Source organism: Ranitomeya variabilis, chromosome 6 (genome assembly GCF_051348905.1).
Source record: "Ranitomeya variabilis isolate aRanVar5 chromosome 6, aRanVar5.hap1, whole genome shotgun sequence".
Taxonomy (NCBI): domain Eukaryota; kingdom Metazoa; phylum Chordata; class Amphibia; order Anura; family Dendrobatidae; genus Ranitomeya; species Ranitomeya variabilis.
The window spans coordinates 23,028,381-23,049,373 of NC_135237.1; the positions used below are offsets into that span (position 1 = coordinate 23,028,381).

The 20,993-nt window shown below is 38.4% G+C and overlaps 1 protein-coding gene across 1 annotated transcript in view; it reads left to right on the top strand.

The window, feature by feature from the left end:
• The first annotated feature begins 5,314 nt into the window (after positions 1-5,314).
• The window catches only part of LOC143781438 (anterior gradient protein 3-like), a 34,098-nt gene continuing 18,419 nt past the window's right edge, over positions 5,315-20,993 (top strand). The window contains exons 1-3 of the mRNA XM_077268044.1: positions 5,315-5,401; positions 6,860-6,970; positions 7,074-7,137. Of these exons, the coding sequence (XP_077124159.1) occupies positions 6,868-6,970; positions 7,074-7,137 (167 nt within the window). The 5' untranslated portion in view covers positions 5,315-5,401; positions 6,860-6,867. The remainder of the gene's footprint in view (positions 5,402-6,859; positions 6,971-7,073; positions 7,138-20,993) is intronic.

Below are 20,993 nucleotides of genomic sequence, written 5' to 3' on the forward strand. Positions count from 1 at the left end.
TCTCTTCTTATTTGTCCTTTGACATAAAACCTATAGTAAAGCATGATCTCGCCGCCCTCATCTCCCACAAAAGGTAAAAACTGCCTTTAGTTCACATCTTAATTTAATATTTCATGTCAAGCAATTCTACCTATTTTCATGCTCCGCAACTTGCAGCTTGATTAATATTCTGCCAGTACTGTAGGTACTGGGACTTCCATTCCTTGTAACTTTGCATTGATCCTGTGATTGTTCCATGGTTTGCCTGCCGCGTAGTTTGCCCTTCTCTTTACTTCATGTCACACTCCTGCCGACACTTCCTGTAATCCATCCTGGTGCTGAACACGGATTACAGTGGATAACAAAGTGCAAGGAATCGAGACGCCTTGTGGCCGCCACAGGGAAGGGACTCTGCAAAGAAGAAAGATGCTAATATCCACGAGGGAAAACGATTGACCAGAATCCAATGTCTCAGAACTTTTGTGCAATGACAAGAAGCCGAGATCTTGAAAATGATGAACAATTGAGACACTGATTATATTATACAGGAGCTTCTCACTAAATTAGAATATCACCAAAAAATTAATTTTTCAGTTTCTTCAATACAAAAAGTGAATCTCATATATTATATAGAGTTATTACACACAGAGTGATCTATTTCACGTGTGATTATGTCTTACAGCCAATGAAAACCCAAAAGTCATTATCTCAGTAAATTAGAATACTTTATAACACCAGCTAGAAAAAATGAATCTGAAATGTTCCCTACTGAAATGTATGCTCAGTAAACGCACTCAATACTTGGTCACGGCTCCTTTTTTCATCAATTACTGCATCACTGCGGCGTGGCATGGAGGCGATCAGCCCGTGGCACTGCTGAGAGGTTATGGAAGCCCAGGTTGCTTTGATAGCAGCCTTCAGCTCGTCTGCATTGTTGGGTCTGGTGTCTCATCTTCCTCTTGACAATACCCTATAGATTCTCTATGGGGTTAAGGTCAGGCGAGTTTTCTGCCAATCAAGCCCAGTGATACTGTTGTGTTTACACCAGGTATTGGTACTTTTGGCAGTGTGGAGAGGGGCCAAGTCCTGCTGGAGAATGACATTTCCGTCTCCATAAAGCTTGTCGGCAGAGGGAAGCATGAAGTGCTCTAAAATGTCCTGGTAGACGGCTGCACTTACTTTGGTCTTGATAAAACACAGTGGACCTACACCAGCAGATGACATGGCTCCCCAAACCATCACTGATTGTGGAGACTTCACACCAGACCTCCAGCAGCTTGGATTGTGGCCTCTCCGCTCTTCCTCCAGACTGTAGACCTTTATAAACACTTAGGAACCTTTGCAGGTGATTTTTGTTAATTATTCTAATTTACTGAGATAATTACTTTTGGGTTGTCACTGGCTGTAAGCCATAATCATCAACATTAACAGAAATAAACACGCTTCTCACTTGTAATCCATGTGCAATGGGTTTTTTGTCAGCTTTATTTACAACAGCAGTTAATTAAGATTTCCAAGACCATTTTCAGTTTCCTAAGATAAAGAAATACAATGTGTCTGTAAAAAGCGGATCTTATACAGTGGCTCCCTATGGGATCCAGTTTTTCCTGCACACCCCTAAACTTGAATGGACAAATCTGACCAAACAAATGGAGGAAACTAGTGCATACTGCAATTTATTTCCCCATGTAGATTTGGTTTGCGATAAGAATTACTAATCTTCCCTGCCCCATTGAATAACATTGATGTGACCACCTGCTTCACCTTTTTTCACTGTCAGACGGAAAATGCTCTAGTGTGAACTTGGCCTTTCTGTATATCTGCTCTTTCTCGGCCACAGAATATACTATATACAAGAATATATCTACTATAATACTGCTCCCTATGTACAAGAATATAACTACAATAATACTGCCCCTATGTACAAGAATATTACTAATATAATACTGCTCCTATGTACAAGAATATAACTACTATAATACTGCTCCCTATGTACAAGAATATAACTACTATAATACTGCCCCCTATATACAGGAATATAACTACTATAATACTGCCCCTATGTGCAAGAATATAACTACTATAATACTGCCCCTATGTACAAGAATATAACTACTATAATACTGCTCCTATGTACAAGAATATAACAACTATAATACTGCCCCTATGTACAAGAATATAACTGCTATAATACTGCCCCTATGTACAGGAATATAACTGCTATAATACTGCTCCTATGTACAAGAATATAACTACTATAATACTGCCCCTATGTAGAAGAATATAACTACTATAATACTGCTCCTATGTACAAGAATATAACTACTATAATACTGCCCCTATGTACAATAATATAACTACTATAATACTGCCCCTATGTACAAGAATATAACTGCTATAATACTGCTCCTATGTACAAGAATATAACTATTATAATACTGCCCCTATGTACAAGAATGTAACTGCTATAATACTGCTATGTACAAGAATATAACTACTATAATACTGCTCCTATGTACAAGAATATAACTACTATAATACTGCTCCTATGTACAAGAACATAACTGCTATAATACTGCTCCTATGTACAAGAATATAACTACTATAATACTGCCCCTATGTACAATATAACTACTATAATACTGCTCCTATATACAAGAACATAACTACTATAATACTGCTCCTATGTACAAGAATATAACTACTATAATACTGCCCCTATGTACAATATAACTACTATAATACTGCCCCTATGTACAATATAACTACTATAATACTGCTCCTATATACAAGAACATAACTACTATAATACTGCCCCCATGTACAAGAATATAACTACTATCTACTATAATACTGCTATATACAAGAACATAACTACTATAATACTGCCCCTATGTACAAGAATATAACTACTATAATATTGCTCCTATGTACAAGAACATAACTACTATAATACTGCTCCTATGTACAAGAATATAACTACTATAATTCTGCTCCTATGTACATGAATATAACTACTATAATACTGCTCCTATGTACAAGAATATAACTACTATAATACTGCTCCTATGTACAAGAATATAACTACTATAATACTGCCCCTATATATAAAAATATAACTACTATAATACTGCCCCTATGTACAAGAATATAACTACTATAATACTGCCCCTATATATAAAAATATAACTACTATAATACTGCCCCTATGTACAAGAATATAACTACTATAATACTGCCCCTATGTACAAGAATATAACTACTATAATACTGCCCCTATGTACAAGAATATAACTACTATAATACTGCCCCTATGTACAAGAATATAACTACTATAATACTGCCCCTATGTACAAGAATATAACTACTATAATACTGCCCCTATGTACAAGAATATAACTACTATAATACTGCCCCTATGTACAAGAATATAACGGCTATAATACTGCCCCTATGTACAAGAATATAACTGCTATAATACTGCTCCTATGTACAAGAATATAACTATTATAATACTGCCCCTATGTACAAGAATGTAACTGCTATAATACTGCTATGTACAAGAATATAACTACTATAATACTGCTCCTATGTACAAGAATATAACTACTATAATACTGCTCCTATGTACAAGAACATAACTGCTATAATACTGCTCCTATGTACAAGAATATAACTACTATAATACTGCTCCTATGTACAAGAACATAACTGCTATAATACTGCTCCTATGTACAAGAATATAACTACTATAATACTGCTCCTATGTACAAGAACATAACTGCTATAATACTGCTCCTATGTACAAGAATATAACTACTATAATACTGCCCCTATGTACAATATAACTACTATAATACTGCTCCTATATACAAGAACATAACTACTATAATACTGCTCCTATGTACAAGAATATAACTACTATAATACTGCCCCTATGTACAATATAACTACTATAATACTGCTCCTATATACAAGAACATAACTACTATAATACTGCCCCTATGTACAAGAACATAACTGCTATAATACTGCCCCTATGTACATTATAACTACTATAATACTGCCCCTATGTACAAGAATATAACTACTATAATACTGCCCCTATGTACAAGAATATAACTACTATAATATTGCTCCTATGTACAAGAACATAACTACTATAATACTGCTCCTATGTACAAGAATATAACTACTATAATTCTGCTCCTATGTACATGAATATAACTACTATAATACTGCTCCTATGTACAAGAATATAACTACTATAATACTGCTCCTATGTACAAGAATATAACTACTATAATACTGCCCCTATATATAAAAATATAACTACTATAATACTGCCCCTATGTACAAGAATATAACTACTATAATACTGCCCCTATATATAAAAATATAACTACTATAATACTGCCCCTATGTACCAGAATATAACTACTATAATACTGCCCCTATGTACAAGAATATAACTACTATAATACTGCCCCTATATATAAAAATATAACTACTATAATACTGCCCCTATGTACCAGAATATAACTACTATAATACTGCTCCTATGTACAAGAATATAACTACTATAATACTGCCCCTATGTACCAGAATATAACTACTATAATACTGCTCCTATGTACAAGAATATAACTACTATAATACTGCCCCTATGTACAAGAATATCACTACTATAATACTGCTCCTATGTACAAGAATGTAACTGCTATAATACTGCTATGTACAAGAATATAACTACTATAATACTGCCCCTATGTACAAGAATATAACTACTATAATACTGCCCCTATGTACAAGCAGAACAAGGGTTCTGCTCCTATGTACAGTACTTAGCTGCTCTCATTCTGCTCTCTGTAACCTGGACACATAGTGATAAGTTTACAGCATTAATCCCATTGTGCAGTTTTATGATACATTTGTGGTGTTTTCCGTCTGCTTTACATTTATTATCCGGCTTCTCCTGGATCACATTTACTGTGTGAGGATTTCTGTATCTTTATGTGATGTTTCTGGATTTTGTATCATTTCATCTCCCGCCTGCAGATAATCAGGGCTCGCTGAGCGCGTACAATGGGCGCACACAAAGCCGACTTCTGTCCTTGTCCCCCTTTCCCTCGCCCTCTCTGGGTTGGATTTCAGCCGGACCCCCCACACCTGAGCCGCACACACAAGATCCTTTTAGTTCTTCCTTAATTTAATGACATCCGATCTCTGCGCCCGGGAAGAGCGAACTCATGGGAACCAGTAAGAACAACAAAAAAAAATCTTTTTTTCTTTTAGAGGAAACTTTATTTCCTTGTTGCTATAGTAACTTGTAGGCGGAGGTCACCTGTCCAAGGTGCGCCTATAAAGCAATCTTATCTGTGCGGGGGTCAGTCGGTGAGCATAGCAGCAGGCACGCCTAAGGGTAAGTCCGGATACTGATTTATTTGTTTTTATTTTTGCATATTTTATTTACAATTTGTATCAATTATCTTCTTTCTTTGCAATGATACTTAGTCATTCTAAACTGTTAGTCTGCTGGGATTTGTAGTTCTGTCTTTTAAAGGCAACAAGTAGAAGGGGAGATTTGCAGCCCGTTTCGCCCTTGTGTTAAGGAAATGTGTGGAATTATTGGGAGCGTTCTTCCTGCATCGATACTTTCTAAGTTACAGGTTCTTTTAAAAATTATCTTTTTTCTCATATTACTTTGTGTGCTTTGAAATTGATTTAAAGGGATTGTCCCCTTTCTGAAAATTTTGTTTCCTGGGTTATGTTTGCTATATGTATATATTAGGAAAGAAAAATATTTCTACTCTCGGTCCTTGGGTCCAGCGCGGAGTCACTGCTGCTCCTGGTATTGGTGCTTCAGCAAATCGGTGAGCTCAGCGTCTCCGATGGGGACGCTCTGCCTACACGGGTAGATGCTCAGCTCACTGATTGGCTACCGTCAGTGGGAGCAGCGCCAGAGACTCGGCATTGGACCTGGGTTTGGTGTGTAAAGCACGGCTGTTTTCTGTTTTTTTTTTGTTTTGTTTTTTGCCCGGTGAGCTATCTTTTCTGAAAAGGAACCTCATTGCCAATATGGAAATAGGGCCGGACTCATTGAGGGTTCTCTTTTGTTTTTTTTAAAGTCACTTTGCTTTTTTTGGTTTTTTTTTTTACCCTACGGCCGGTGTTGGGATTCCATGTGCCAAATTATTCCAAATTGTTTGTTACAATGTATCACAAAGTATTAATGCAGCCTGAAGACCCGCCCCAGAGGATCCTTTTAGCACTGCCCACTTAGTAAGAACCATAAAAGTTAGCGCTAAATAGAAAGCGCTGTACTCTGGCACCGTATGTCAGATTGATAAAAAGGAAGAAAGAAAACACAAGCAGAAACCCCGGAAGCAGCGGGCAGAAAATAAGAACAAAACACTCCCTTTTGACCTAGTGACTCTTCCTGTTTAAAGGAGTTTTCCATTTTTTGTTAGTCTGATGACTGAATCGGGCAATGCCGGACTCCAGACTGATACATTGTAGCAGCCCTGCAGGGAGATTTGCTGATGTATTTAGCTCGCAGAGCATGGTCTAGGAGCTGTTTTTGAAGCATGCCCCCCACTGTCCCTCTGTGCCATCCGTACAGCACAGTACTGCATGAGATGGCGGCAGATTCAGGGGTGCGCGCCCCGATACGTCACTGCACCTTCTCCTGCATCTCCTCTAGGTTCACAATGGCGCAAGTGCAGGAAGAAGGTGCTGGTGTCTTTATGGAGGCGGCTGAGTGACGTGTGATCAGATACCCCGTCATCTGTTGCTGGGCCTCTCTAGGAGCAATATTTCTGTGGGGGCATGTAGGGGACGGGGGATGATTTAATGAGTAACCTCTGTCCTCTCATTACAGGAGACGCCATGTACCGGTCATCGCTGGCCGCCGTGTCACTCGTCCTCATCACATTCTCCTCCAATGTGGCCACCGAGAAGGAAATCCGCCCCCCACAGACGCTCTCGAGAGGTCCTCTGTCTCCAAACTCTCCAGCCTGGAAATTACAGGGTTAAAATGCATTTTTTTTTAAATCCTACGACTTTTGGTTTATTTATTTTTTGTCTTTTTCTAGGTTGGGGAGATGAGATCACCTGGGTCCAGACCTATGAAGAAGGGTTGTACAATACCAAGAAGAGGTAAGAAGTGGGCGCCACTGGTGCAAAACCTCACTATTGTATATGTGCTTAAAGGGGCGGTCTGATCTGGATTACCCATAATGTGCACCTGTGAATGAGACCCCACACAATTAGGAGGTGCACTTCAAGGGGAATATTCTCAAGGCCCGATTCACATATTCGCATGTATGAGCCTGTCGAGTGCAGGTCAAGAGACTCGTGGCCGCTCCTGACCTTGCAGTCCGTTACTGGACAGCAAAGCACAGATATATGAATCTGGCCTTAATGTGCATTAAAGGGTGGTAATGGCAGCCTCCAGAGGCGTGTAGGTGTCAGAAGTGTAATTATAGATTTCTCCACCAGATGGCGATGTTTTGCTGGTTTTTAATGCAAACGTGGAAAAGTTTGTGGATGGCTTTATATGTCATGGTTAGGGTCTTTGGGTAATGGGGAGCCAGTGCAGGGATTGACAGAGTGGAGAGGCCAGAGAATAGCGGGGGACAGGTGGATTAGTCGGGCAGCAGAGCTTAGAATAGATTGGAGGGGTGCGAGAGTGTTCGAGGGGAGGCCACAGAGCAGGAGGTTGCAGTAGTCAAGGCGAGAGATGATGAGGGCATGGACTAGGGTTTTTGCAGATTCTTGGTTGAGGAATGTACGGATCCGTGAAATATTTTTGATTTGAAGGTGGCAGGAAGTGGAAAGGGCTTGGATATGTGGTTTGAAGGAGAGATCAGGGTCAAGGATTACCCCAAGGCAGCGAGCTTGTGAGACTGGGGAGAGTGGGCAGCCATTTACTGTAATGGTTAGGTTCGTTGGGGGGGGTCGTGTGAGATGGGGGAAAGATGATGAATTCTGTTTTGTCCATGTTAAGTTTGATAAATCTAGCGGAGAAGAAGGATGAAATAGTGGACAGACATTGAGGGATTCTGGTTAGTAGGGAGGTGATATCTGGTCCAGAGATGTAGATCTGTGTATCATCAGCATAGAGGTGATACTGAAAGCCGTGAGATTCTATGAGCTGTCCCAGGCCAAAGGTGTAAATGGAGAAGAGCAGGGGCCCAAGGACTGAACCTTGTGGGACTCCGACAGATAGGGGGCGAGGTGAGGAAGTGGTGTGTGAGTGGGAGACGCTGAATGTCCGGTCTGTTAGGTATGATGAGATCCAGGATAGGGCCAAGTCTGTGATGCCAAGGGATGAGAGGGTCTGTAATAATAGGGAATGGTCCACTGTGTCAAAGGCAGCCGACAGGTCGAGGAGGAGGAGAACAGAGTAGTGTCGCTTGCTCTTGGCGGTTAATAGGTCATTGGTGACATTAGTTAGGGCAGTGTCAGTGGAATGGTGTGACCGGAAGCCAGATTGTAAGCGGTCGAAGGGAGAGCAGGAGGAGAGGTGGGAGGACAGTTCAAGGTGGACCTGTTGTCATGGAGGATGTGTCAAGCGAGTACTTTTTGAGGATAGGTGTGATTGAGGCATGTTTGAAGAATGAGGGGAAAACACCAGTTGTTAGTGATAGGTTGAAGAGATGGGTTAGGGTTGGGATGAAGACTGTGGTGAGGTTTGGGATGAAGTGGGATGAGATCAGGTCAAGTGCACAGGTGATGAGATGCGATCCTCAGAGTAGAGTGGAGAGTCGATCTTCTGTAATGGTGAAGAGGTTATTTTTGGAGGAGGAGGCCTGAGCAGTTAGGTGGAAGGGCTCTGTGGGTTGTAGGCCAAAGCTTTCTCTGATGTTATCAATCTTCTGATTGAAGAAAGAGGCAAAGTCTTCAGCTGAGAAGAGTGGGGAGGGAGGAGGCGCTGTGGGACGGAGGAGAGAGTTGAAGGTGTTGAATAACTGTTTAGGGTTGTGAGACAGGGAGGATATGAAAGATGAGAGGTAGGTTTGTTTTGCTGTGGCGAGTGCGGTCTTGAAAGTAGTGAGGGACTGTTTGAATGCGATGAAGTGCTCGTTGGAGTGGGATCTTTTCCATCTCCGCTCTGCAGCCCTGGAAGCTCGCCTCAGTTCTTTGGTCAGGCTGGTGTGCCAGGGCTGTCTGTTGATTTTGCGGGCTTTGGTATGTGTAATTGGGGCAGCAGATTCCAAAGCTACAGCTATTGTGGTGTTATATAGAGTGGCAGCGTCATCCGCATTGTGTAGGGAACTTATGTCTGTGAGAGGGAGAAGGGATTCAGAGAGTGAGTGTAGATTGAGGTGTTTGAGATTTCTGCGAGGGTGTGCAAGTTTGTGGAGTGGGGATTGTAGACGAGTGGAGAGGGAAGAGAATGTGAGTAGGTTGTGGTCAGAAAGAGGAAGAGGTGAGCTAGAGAGGTTAGATAGGGAGCAGAGGAGAGTGAAGATGAGGTCCAGTGTGTGACCATCTTTGTGAGTGGCTGCAGAAGACCATTGAGTGAGGCCAAAGGAGGAAGTGAGAGATAGAAGCTTAGTGGCAGAAGAGAAGGAAGTGTCAATGGGGATGTTGAAGTCACCTATGATGATAGTGGGGATGTCCGCGGAAAGGAAATGAAGTAGCCAGGTGGTGAAGTGGTCAAAGAAGGTGGTGATTGGCCCTGGGGGCGGTAAATGACAGCCAGTTGTAGGTTGGAGGGGGTGTAGATGCGCACAGAGTGCACCTCAAAGGAAGGGAGGGTAACAGAGGGTGGCAGTGGGATGTGGGTGAAGGAGCAGTCATTTGACAGGAGAAAACCACCTCCTCCATCGTGCTTGCTGCTGGGGGTGTGGGGAAAAAAGGAATCCACCATACAAGAGTGCAGCAGGAGAGGGGGTTAGCCAGGTTTCGATGATGGCGAGGAAGGAAAGTTTGTTAGTAATGAAAAGATCATGGATGTAGGAAAGTTTGTTGCAGACAGAGCGAGCGTTCCGTAGAGCTCCTGTTAGTGGGACTGGGGAAGCGAGGACAGGGTGAATGGGTATAAGGTTAGAGAGGTTACGGAGACTTGTGATAGAGCGTGGATGGGAAGTTTTCAAGTTCTAATAACTGTATTGCTGGAGAAAATCCTGGAGAAAGCTCGCTGGTGGGAGAAAACTTGCTGGCCAGTTAAAGCTCGCTGGCAGGAGAAAGCTCGCCGATCGGAGAACACCGAGTTCAGATTTTTGAACAGAAACAAAAGCCAAGTAGCCTAATGACAAACATTCGTCTTGGACACGAAAATTATCAAGAAGAACAACAGACAGATCACACAGATCCCACCACTGCCACCAATTTGTCAGGGGACGCAACTCCTCTGCATCCAATCGTCGGGGAAATTATGCAATTACTAGATGGTGGCCCAATTCCAATTCTAACGCATCGGGTATTCTAGAATATGCATGCCCACGTAGTATATTGCCCAGTCACGTAGTATATTGCCCAGCGACGTAGTATATTGCACAGCCCACGTAGTATATTGCCCAGCCACGTAGTATATTGCCCAGCCCACGTAGTATATTGCCCAGCCACGTAGTATATTGCCCAGCGACGTAGTATATTGCCCAGTGACATAGTATATTGCCCAGCCCATGTAGTATATTGCCCAGCCACGTAGTATATTGCCCAGTGACGGAGTATATTGCCCAGCCCATGTAGTATATTGCCCAGCCACGTAGTATATTGCCCAGCCCACGTAGTATATTGCCCAGCCACGTAGTATATTGCCCAGCGACGTAGTATATTGCACAGACCACGTAGTATATTGCCCAGTCACGTAGTATATTGCCCAGCCACGTAGTATATTGCCCAGCGACGTAGTATATTGCACAGCCCACGTAGTATATTGCACAGCCCACGTAGTATATTGCCCAGCCACGTAGTATATTGCCCAGCCACGTAGTATATTGCCCAGCGACGTAGTATATTGCACAGCCCACATAGTATATTGCCCAGCCACGTAGTATATTGCACAGCGACGTAGTATATTGCCCAGTGACATAGTATATTGCCCAGCCCATGTAGTATATTGCCCAGCCACGTAGTATATTGCCCAGTGACGGAGTATATTGCCCAGCCCATGTAGTATATTGCCCAGCCACGTAGTATATTGCCCAGCCCACGTAGTATATTGCCCAGCCACGTAGTATATTGCCCAGCCCACGTAGTATATTGCCCAGCCCATGTAGTATATTGCCCAGCCCATGTAGTATATTGCCCAGCGACGTAGAATATTGCCCAGTAACGTAGTATATTGCCCAGCCACGTACGTAGTATATTGCCCAGCCACGTAGTATATTGCACAGCAACGGAGTATACAGTACAGAGCCACGTAGTATACAGACTTAAAATAAAAAATAAACATATACTCACCTTCCGAAGGCCCGTAGAAGTCCTGGCCCTGTGCGCGGTGCACGCGGCAGCTTCCGGTCCCAGGGTTTGTATGAGCGCAGGACCTGTGATGACGTCGCAGTCACATGACCGTGACGTCATGGCAGGTCCTTGTCGCACACCATCATTAGCACCGGAACCTGCCGCTTGCATGGAGCGGTCACTGGAGCGTTGCGAGGAGCGGGAAAGGCGGCGGAAGGTGAGTATATAATGATTGTTTATTTTTTTTATTATTTTTAACATTAGATCTTTTTACTATTGATGCTGCATAGGCAGACTCAATAGTAAAAACTTGGTCACACAGGGTTAATAGCGGCAGTAACGGAGTGAGTTACCCGCAGCATAACGCGGTCCGTTATTGCTGGCATTAACCCTGTGTGAGCAGTGACTGGAGGGGAGTATGGAGCGGGCACTGACTGCGGGGAGTATGGAGGGACTAATCAGACTGTGGCCGTCGCTGATTGGTCGCGGCAGCCATGACAGGCAGCTGGCGAGACCAATCAGCGACTTGGATTCCATGACAGACAGAGGCCGCGACCAATGAATATCCGTGACAGACAGAAAGACAGACAGACAGAAGGACAGACAGAAAGACGGAACTGACCCTTAGACAATTACATAGTACATATGACGAATGATGGACGAGGCCGTTGCTACTTCCACTACTAGCCCGGTAATTACTAGCTTCCACCACCAATCATTTATACAAGCCGATTGGACAGCCGTTACAGGTAGCGCATGGCTTCAGGGGTGCGGATTACGGCACAAGAGGAACAGAGCTATTAAATGTTATATATTTAATCCAGAAAAGTAGGCAGTGTTAATAAAACTTATACAAATATGATACAAAATAGGAACAAACAATTATATAGAATAAAAAGGAATAGAAAAAGAAAAAGTACTAAACCAGATGTCACAGAAATCGCTTAGTGGAGGGAGTTACTCCTTAGGAAAAAATGGACAGAACCACAGCAAGCTGTACCTTCCAGGACTGACAAAGGACAAAAAACAACCTCTAATTTTTATAAGATAAAGATTACACCCACATAAGTAGTGGAGCATAGATATGTTTCGTCAAACTCAATTTGACAGGTGGACACGCCCCTATCAAAGTGTATCAAAGTGTGTAACCCCCTCCTCCCCTCCCTGTCAGCCAGCTGTCCTCCTTGTCTGGCTGTTTTTGATATAGATTAATATTATTATCACAGTGTTTTAATATTGTTAACACTGTGATTATTATCACAGTAAGTGTTTTTTATATTAGATCTTTCGTTTACTGGTTTGGGATTATTGAGTCTGATACTATATTTGCTAGATTATCCCATCTCGCTGTCTATTCTGAATGAGCCTGTGTACAGGCTGCAGGGCTGCAGTCAGAAAGTGTGTGAGTCTCCTCTATTCCTTAAATAAACACAAAACAGGTGTGTGTCTGCATGACATACATTCAAGCCAGAGTTTCTGAGTTTAACAAGACATAGTATCACTGATTTTACAAGTGTTCAGAAAGTGGTGATAGAATAATTTTCAACACTGTCAGAGTGTGTGTTAAGAGGTGTTTACCAAATATGTGTTCTGACCAGTAGATAATTAATTAAAATCGCATAAAGCGTGTTAAGTAGACATTACACCAAAATCATGGTGAATCAAAATGTATTAAATTGGTTACTGATACGATTCCAGCAAATTGATAATAAATTGTTATCAAAGTGGCAGCAAAGCATATTAAATAGCTATCGCACCGAAATCATAGTGTATCAAAGTGTATTATTACAATTTATTTGACCACCAGATAATTAAATAAAATCGCATAAAGCGTGTTCAGTAGACATTACACCAAAATCATAGTGAATCAAAATGTATTAAATTGGTTACTGATACGATTCCAGCAAATTGATAATAAATTGTTATCAAAGTGGCAGCAAAGCATATTAAATAGCTATCGCACCGAAATCATAGTGTATCAAAGTGTATTATTACAACTTATTTGACCACCAGATAATTAATTAAAATCGCATAAAGCGTGTTAAGTAGACATTACACCAAAATCATAGCGAATCAAAATGTATTAAATTGACTACTGATACGCTTCCAACAAATTGATAATAATATCAAAAGTGTACCAATAATATTTATTCTCTTTTATTGACATTTTCATAAACCTATAGTCCCAATAATATTTATTCTCTTTTTATTGACATTTTCATAAACCTATAGACCCAATAATATTTATTTGACCAGCAGGTAATTAATTAAAATCGCATAAAGCGTGTTAAGTAGACATTACACCAAAATCATAGCGAATCAAAATGTATTAAATTGATTACTGATACGCTTCCAACAAATTGATAATAATATCATGGGAGAATGAGGCTGTGTTTCTGTAGTATTATTCTGCAGTGAGCTTGAAGTCTGGTACTATAACTGCTAACAGCTGCCAAGAGTTTCTGTGGTGGTGATTCAAACAACCCACTTGCTAGCAGCTGTTAAAATGTATCAGTACTGGCCACTAACTAGATGTCAGGGCTGTGTGTGTTAAGAGTTGTTTACCAAATATGTGAAACTTCTTACAAAATAGAGAACTTTTCAGATAAAAGTAATAACGTTTATACAAACTTCTTACAAAATAAATATCAATGCTGTATCGTACAAAATAAATAGCACGATGATTACACATCATTACACTTCTTATAATGTGCTAAGGAACCTCTTTTTATTGACATTTCATAAACCTATGGTCCCAATAATGTTTATTTGGCCAGCAGATAATTAATTAAAATCGCATAAAGCGTATTAAATAGATATCACGCCAAAATCATAGTGTATCAAAGTGTATTATTACAACTATTATTACATAGGCCCTTTTATTTATAGTCACAATAATATTTATTTGACCAGCAGATAATTAATTAAAAGCGTATAAAGTGTGTTAAATAGACATCATACGGATACCGTAGTGAATCAAAATGTATTAGCAGCGCCAGAGCCACGTATATTATTCCATCTTTCTTTAATTCAACATTATTTTATCACATATTAATTTCACAGCTGTCTGTGCCGTCTATTTGCACACAACCATTTGAATCCATGTTTTGCTGACCTTAATCATGTTGTATAACAGATGTGTTTCTCCTGGTTTTTCTAGCGCAGCTCACTGAGCGTTACCACTGTACTCATTTCTCTTTGCTGCTTCTGAATGTACACTATTCTCGACCATGCACCGTTTTCCTTTAAAAAATAAGAATATTATTGAATATAATGTTTTACATATGTTGCAGTATTTTATTTTCCTGGTGTTACTTTAATAATAATAATAATAATAATCATACACCGCAAAATTGTGTCAATATTGGGGCTACTATGAAATTTTCCATAAAAATCTTCTCGGTTATCCCAAGACACGTAAGAAACAAATGCATGACTTTTAGCAGCGCCAGAGCCACATATATTATTCCATCTTTCTTTAATTCAACATTATTTTATCACATATTAATTTCACAGCTGTCTGTGCCGTCTATTTGCACACAACCATTTGAATCCCTGTTTTGCTGACCTTAATCATTTTGTATAACAGATGTGTTTCTCCTGATTTTCTAGCGCAGCTCGCTGAACGTTACCTCTGTACTCATTTCTCTCTGCTGCTTCTGAATGTACACTATTCTCACCCACGGACAGTTTTCCCTTAAAAAATATGAATATTATTGAATATAATGTTTTGCACATGTTGCAGTATTTTATTTTTATTAATAGTTACTTTTAACTATTCTTTTAGAGTGTCTAGTAGATTTATATTCTTTGCCTGATATATTTCTACACAAAGCTTCAAAACTATTTTGTAATTTATAATGTATCACAGTAGTTTCATATGAAGTTACATCTTAGGCTCTGTTCAGACTATTGTAATATCTGTAGCTTAAAATAGAGCCAAATAACTACTTACAAATCCGGACATACAGCATTGATTTTAATGTGGTCTAAGGGGGTTCTATCAAGGTCTCCACATAATAGTTATGGAAAGAATAATGCTACAGAATTGGTCGCTCCAGTTATAAAACAAAAATGATGAAAATTATCCATGATGATAATGTGAAAAAGGCTTATGCAGTGGGTTTATGGATCTCTACAATAAACAACATGTGTAGAAATTTGGTTCTAGAACTTGCTGGATTAGTGAATATAATAACGTTTGTCATATTTTATAACATGCAGCTAATATTTTATTGCTTCTACTACACGGCAATTGTCACATTCAGCTATTTTTATTTATTTATTTATTTATTTATTTATTTTTTCTTTCCTTGGAATTTGTTAGTCATTACAATTATTTTTGCTCCCAAGATAGGTTTTTAGAGTCACCAAGTTACATAAATGTGCAGGCTCCTGAATATTACAATTACAAAACATTCAAAGTTTGTTTCTCCACTTTTTGCAGATAATAAATCTTAATTTCTTTATAATTTGACTTTTAGTTATAGTTTGTTTCAGTTCTTTGCCGTTCTATGTATACCGTAAATTTTGCCTCCTTTCACTGAATAATATAAGACAAATTATTTTTATTCAAAAACATCTAACTTACGTATACTTTTAAAGCTTTGTTACATTTCTAGCCACTCTACACCAGGCTGTGTAACATAAATACATGTGGTCTTGTAGTGTTTTAATATAGTGCACCAAACATGATATGGTTTTTGGTTTCTCTGAACTGTCGCAAACAAAACATATAAGGTAGTACGGCACAAGATGTGAGCGTACCCGCAGCTCACTGAGCATTACCACGCTACTCACTTCTCTTTGCAGCTTCTGAATGTACACTACTCTCACCCATGGAGAGTTCTCCTTTAAAATATGAATATTATTGAATATAATGTTTTACTTATGTCGCAGTATTTTATTTTCCTGGTGTTACTTTTGTTCATGTATTACTGGTCTCTGCTGCAGTTGTGATTCGTACCTTTCTATATAAATATGGGTAAATGAATTGTCCATTATAGATTTTGAATCCGTGTTTGTAGACCATAAACATTTTGTATAACAGATGTGTTTCTCCTGATTTTTATTTATTTATTTTTTTTCTTGGTTAAGGGATCACAGATGTTTTAATAAACTTTGAATAAATAACTGTGCATACATAAGAAACCTTGCAATATATCTTTATAGAAATAATACTTCTGCACTCATGGCCACTTCTCCTCCGCCTTTGCCTCCTGAACTCATCATTCACTGTGAAACAATGCAAAAATCCATCTTTGGGCTGTATGTTGTGTGTGTGTGTGTGTTGTATGTGTTCTGTATGTTGTGTGTATGTTTGTTGTGTGTGTTGCATGTGTTGTGTGTGTGTTCTGTATGTTGTGTGTGTATGTTTGTTGTGTGTGTTGCATGTGTTGTGTGTTCTGTATGTTGAGTGTGTGTGTGTGTTGTATGTGCTCTGTATGTTGTGTGTATGTTTGTTGTGTGTGTTGCATGTGTTGTGTGTGTTCTGTATGTTGTGTGTGTATGTTTGTTGTGTGTTGTATGTGTTGTGTGTGTTCTGTATGTTGTGTGTGTATGTTTGTTGTGTGTGTTGTATGTGTTGTGTGTGCTCTGTATGTTATGTGTGTTTGTTGTGCATGTGTTCTGTGTGTGTTTGTTGTGCGTGTGTTCTATCCTTTCGACAATTCTCATCTTTCTTTACAGAGCCATAAACTTTTAATGGCAAAATGTTGATGCCTCCAACAGCCCAAAGATGGATTTTTGCATTGTTTCACAGTGAATGATGAGTTCAGGAGGCAAAGGCGGAGGAGAAGTGGCCATGAGTGCAGAAGTATTATTTCTATAAAGATATATTGCAAGGTTTCTTATGTATGCACAGTTATTTATTCAAAGTTTATTAAAACATCTGTGATCCCTTAACCAAGAAAAAAAAATAAATAAAAATAAAAATCAGGAGAAACACATCTGTTATACAAAATGTTTATGGTCTACAAACACGGATTCAAAATCTATAATGGACAATTCATTTACCCATATTTATATAGAAAGGTACGAATCACAACTGCAGCAGAGACCAGTAATACATGAACAAAAGTAACACCAGGAAAATAAAATACTGCGACATAAGTAAAACATTATATTCAATAATATTCATATTTTAAAGGAGAACTCTCCATGGGTGAGAGTAGTGTACATTCAGAAGCTGCAAAGAGAAGTGAGTAGCGTGGTAATGCTCAGTGAGCTGCGGGTACGCTCACATCTTGTGCCGTACTACCTTATATGTTTTGTTTGCGACAGTTCAGAGAAACCAAAAACCATATCATGTTTGGTGCACTATATTAAAACACTACAAGACCACATGTATTTATGTTACACAGCCTGGTGTAGAGTGGCTGGAAATGTAACAAAGCTTTAAAAGTATACGTAAGTTAGATGTTTTTGAATAAAAATAATTTGTCTTATATTATTCAGTGAAAGGAGGCAAAATTTACAGTATACATAGAACGGCAAAGAACTGAAACAAACTATAACTAAAAGTCAAATTATAAAGAAATTAAGATTTATTATCTGCAAAAAGTGGAGAAACAAACTTTGAATGTTTTGTAATTGTAATATTCAGGAGCCTGCACATTTATGTAACTTGGTGACTCTAAAAACCTATCTTGGGAGCAAAAATAATTGTAATGACTAACAAATTCCAAGGAAAGAAAAAATAAATAAATAAATAAATAAATAAAAATAGCTGAATGTGACAATTGCCGTGTAGTAGAAGCAATAAAATATTAGCTGCATGTTATAAAATATGACAAACGTTATTATATTCACTAATCCAGCAAGTTCTAGAACCAAATTTCTGCACATGTTGTTTATTGTAGAGATCCATAAACCCACTGCATAAGCCTTTTTCACATTATCATCATGGATAATTTTCATCATTTTTGTTTTATAACTGGAGCGACCAATTCTGTAGCATTATTCTTTCCATAACTATTATGTGGAGACCTTGATAGAACCCCCTTAGACCACATTAAAATCAATGCTGTATGTCCGGATTTGTAAGTAGTTATTTGGCTCTATTTTAAGCTACAGATATTACAATAGTCTGAACAGAGCCTAAGATGTAACTTCATATGAAACTACTGTGATACATTATAAATTACAAAATAGTTTTGAAGCTTTGTGTAGAAATATATCAGGCAAAGAATATAAATCTACTAGACACTCTAAAAGAATAGTTAAAAGTAACTATTAATAAAAATAAAATACTGCAACATGTGCAAAACATTATATTCAATAATATTCTTATTTTTAAAAGGAAAACGGTCCATGGTCGAGAATAGTGTACATTCAGAAGCAGCAAAGAGAAATGAGTACAGCGGTAACGCTCAGCGAGCTGCGCTAGAAAAACCAGGAGAAACACATCTGTTATACAACATGATTAAGGTCAGCAAAACATGGATTCAAATGGTTGTGTGCAAATAGACGGCACAGACAGCTGTGAAATTAATATGTGATAAAATAATGTTGAATTAAAGAAAGATGGAATAATATATGTGGCTCTGGCGCTGCTAAAAGTCATGCATTTGTTTCTTACGTGTCTTGGGATAACCGAGAAGATTTTTATGGAAAATTTCATAGTAGCCCCAATATTGACACAATTTTGCGGTGTATGATTATTATTATTATTATTATTATTAAAGTAACACCAGGAAAATAAAATACTGCAACATATGTAAAACATTATATTCAATAATATTCTTATTTTTTAAAGGAAAACAGTGCATGGTCGAGAATAGTGTACATTCAGAAGCAGCAAAGAGAAATGAGTACAGTGGTAACGCTCAGCGAGCTGCGCTAGAAAAACCAGGAGAAACACATCTGTTATACAACATGATTAAGGTCAGCAAAACATGGATTCAAATGGTTGTGTGCAAATAGACGGCACAGACAGCTGTGAAATTAATATGTGATAAAATAATGTTGAATTAAAGAAAGATGGAATAATATACGTGGCTCTGGCGCTGCTAATACATTTTGATTCACTACGGTATCCGTATGATGTCTATTTAACACACTTTATGCGCTTTTAATTAATTATCTGCTGGTCAAATAAATATTATTGGGACTATAAATAAAGGGGCCTATGTAATAATAGTTGTAATAATACACTTTGATACACTATGATTTTGGCGTGATATCTATTTAATACGCTTTATGCGATTTTAATTAATTATCTGCTGGCCAAATAAACATTATTGGGACTATAGGTTTATGAAATGTCAATAAAAAGAGGTTCCTTAGCACATTATAAGAAGTGTAATGATGTGTAATCATCGTGCTATTTATTTTGTACGATACAGCATTGATATTTATTTTGTAAGAAGTTTGTATAAACGTTATTACTTTTATCTGAAAAGTTCTCTATTTTGTAAGAAGTTTCACATATTTGGTAAACAACTCTTAACACACACACCCCTGACATCTAGTTAGTGGCCAGTACTGATACATTTTAACAGCTGCTAGCAAGTGGGTTGTTTGAATCACCACCACAGAAACTCTTGGCAGCTGTTAGCAGTTATAGTACCAGACTTCAAGCTCACTGCAGAATAATACTACAGAAACACAGCCTCATTCTCCCATGATATTATTATCAATTTGTTGGAAGCGTATCAGTAATCAATTTAATACATTTTGATTCGCTATGATTTTGGTGTAATGTCTACTTAACACGCTTTATGCGATTTTAATTAATTACCTGCTGGTCAAATAAATATTATTGGGTCTATAGGTTTATGAAAATGTCAATAAAAAGAGAATAAATATTATTGGGACTATAGGTTTATGAAAATGTCAATAAAAGAGAATAAATATTATTGGTACACTTTTGATATTATTATCAATTTGTTGGAAGCGTATCAGTAGTCAATTTAATACATTTTGATTCGCTATGATTTTGGTGTAATGTCTACTTAACACGCTTTATGCGATTTTAATTAATTATCTGGTGGTCAAATAAGTTGTAATAATACACTTTGATACACTATGATTTCGGTGCGATAGCTATTTAATATGCTTTGCTGCCACTTTGATAACAATTTATTATCAATTTGCTGGAATCGTATCAGTAACCAATTTAATACATTTTGATTCACTATGATTTTGGTGTAATGTCTACTTAACACGCTTTATGCGATTTTAATTAATTATCTACTGGTCAGAACACATATTTGGTAAACACCTCTTAACACACACTCTGACAGTGTTGAAAATTATTCTATCACCACTTTCTGAACACTTGTAAAATCAGTGATACTATGTCTTGTTAAACTCAGAAACTCTGGCTTGAATGTATGTCATGCAGACACACACCTGTTTTGTGTTTATTTAAGGAATAGAGGAGACTCACACACTTTCTGACTGCAGCCCTGCAGCCTGTACACAGGCTCATTCAGAATAGACAGCGAGATGGGATAATCTAGCAAATATAGTATCAGACTCAATAATCCCAAACCAGTAAACGAAAGATCTAATATAAAAAACACTTACTGTGATAATAATCACAGTGTTAACAATATTAAAACACTGTGATAATAATATTAATCTATATCAAAAAC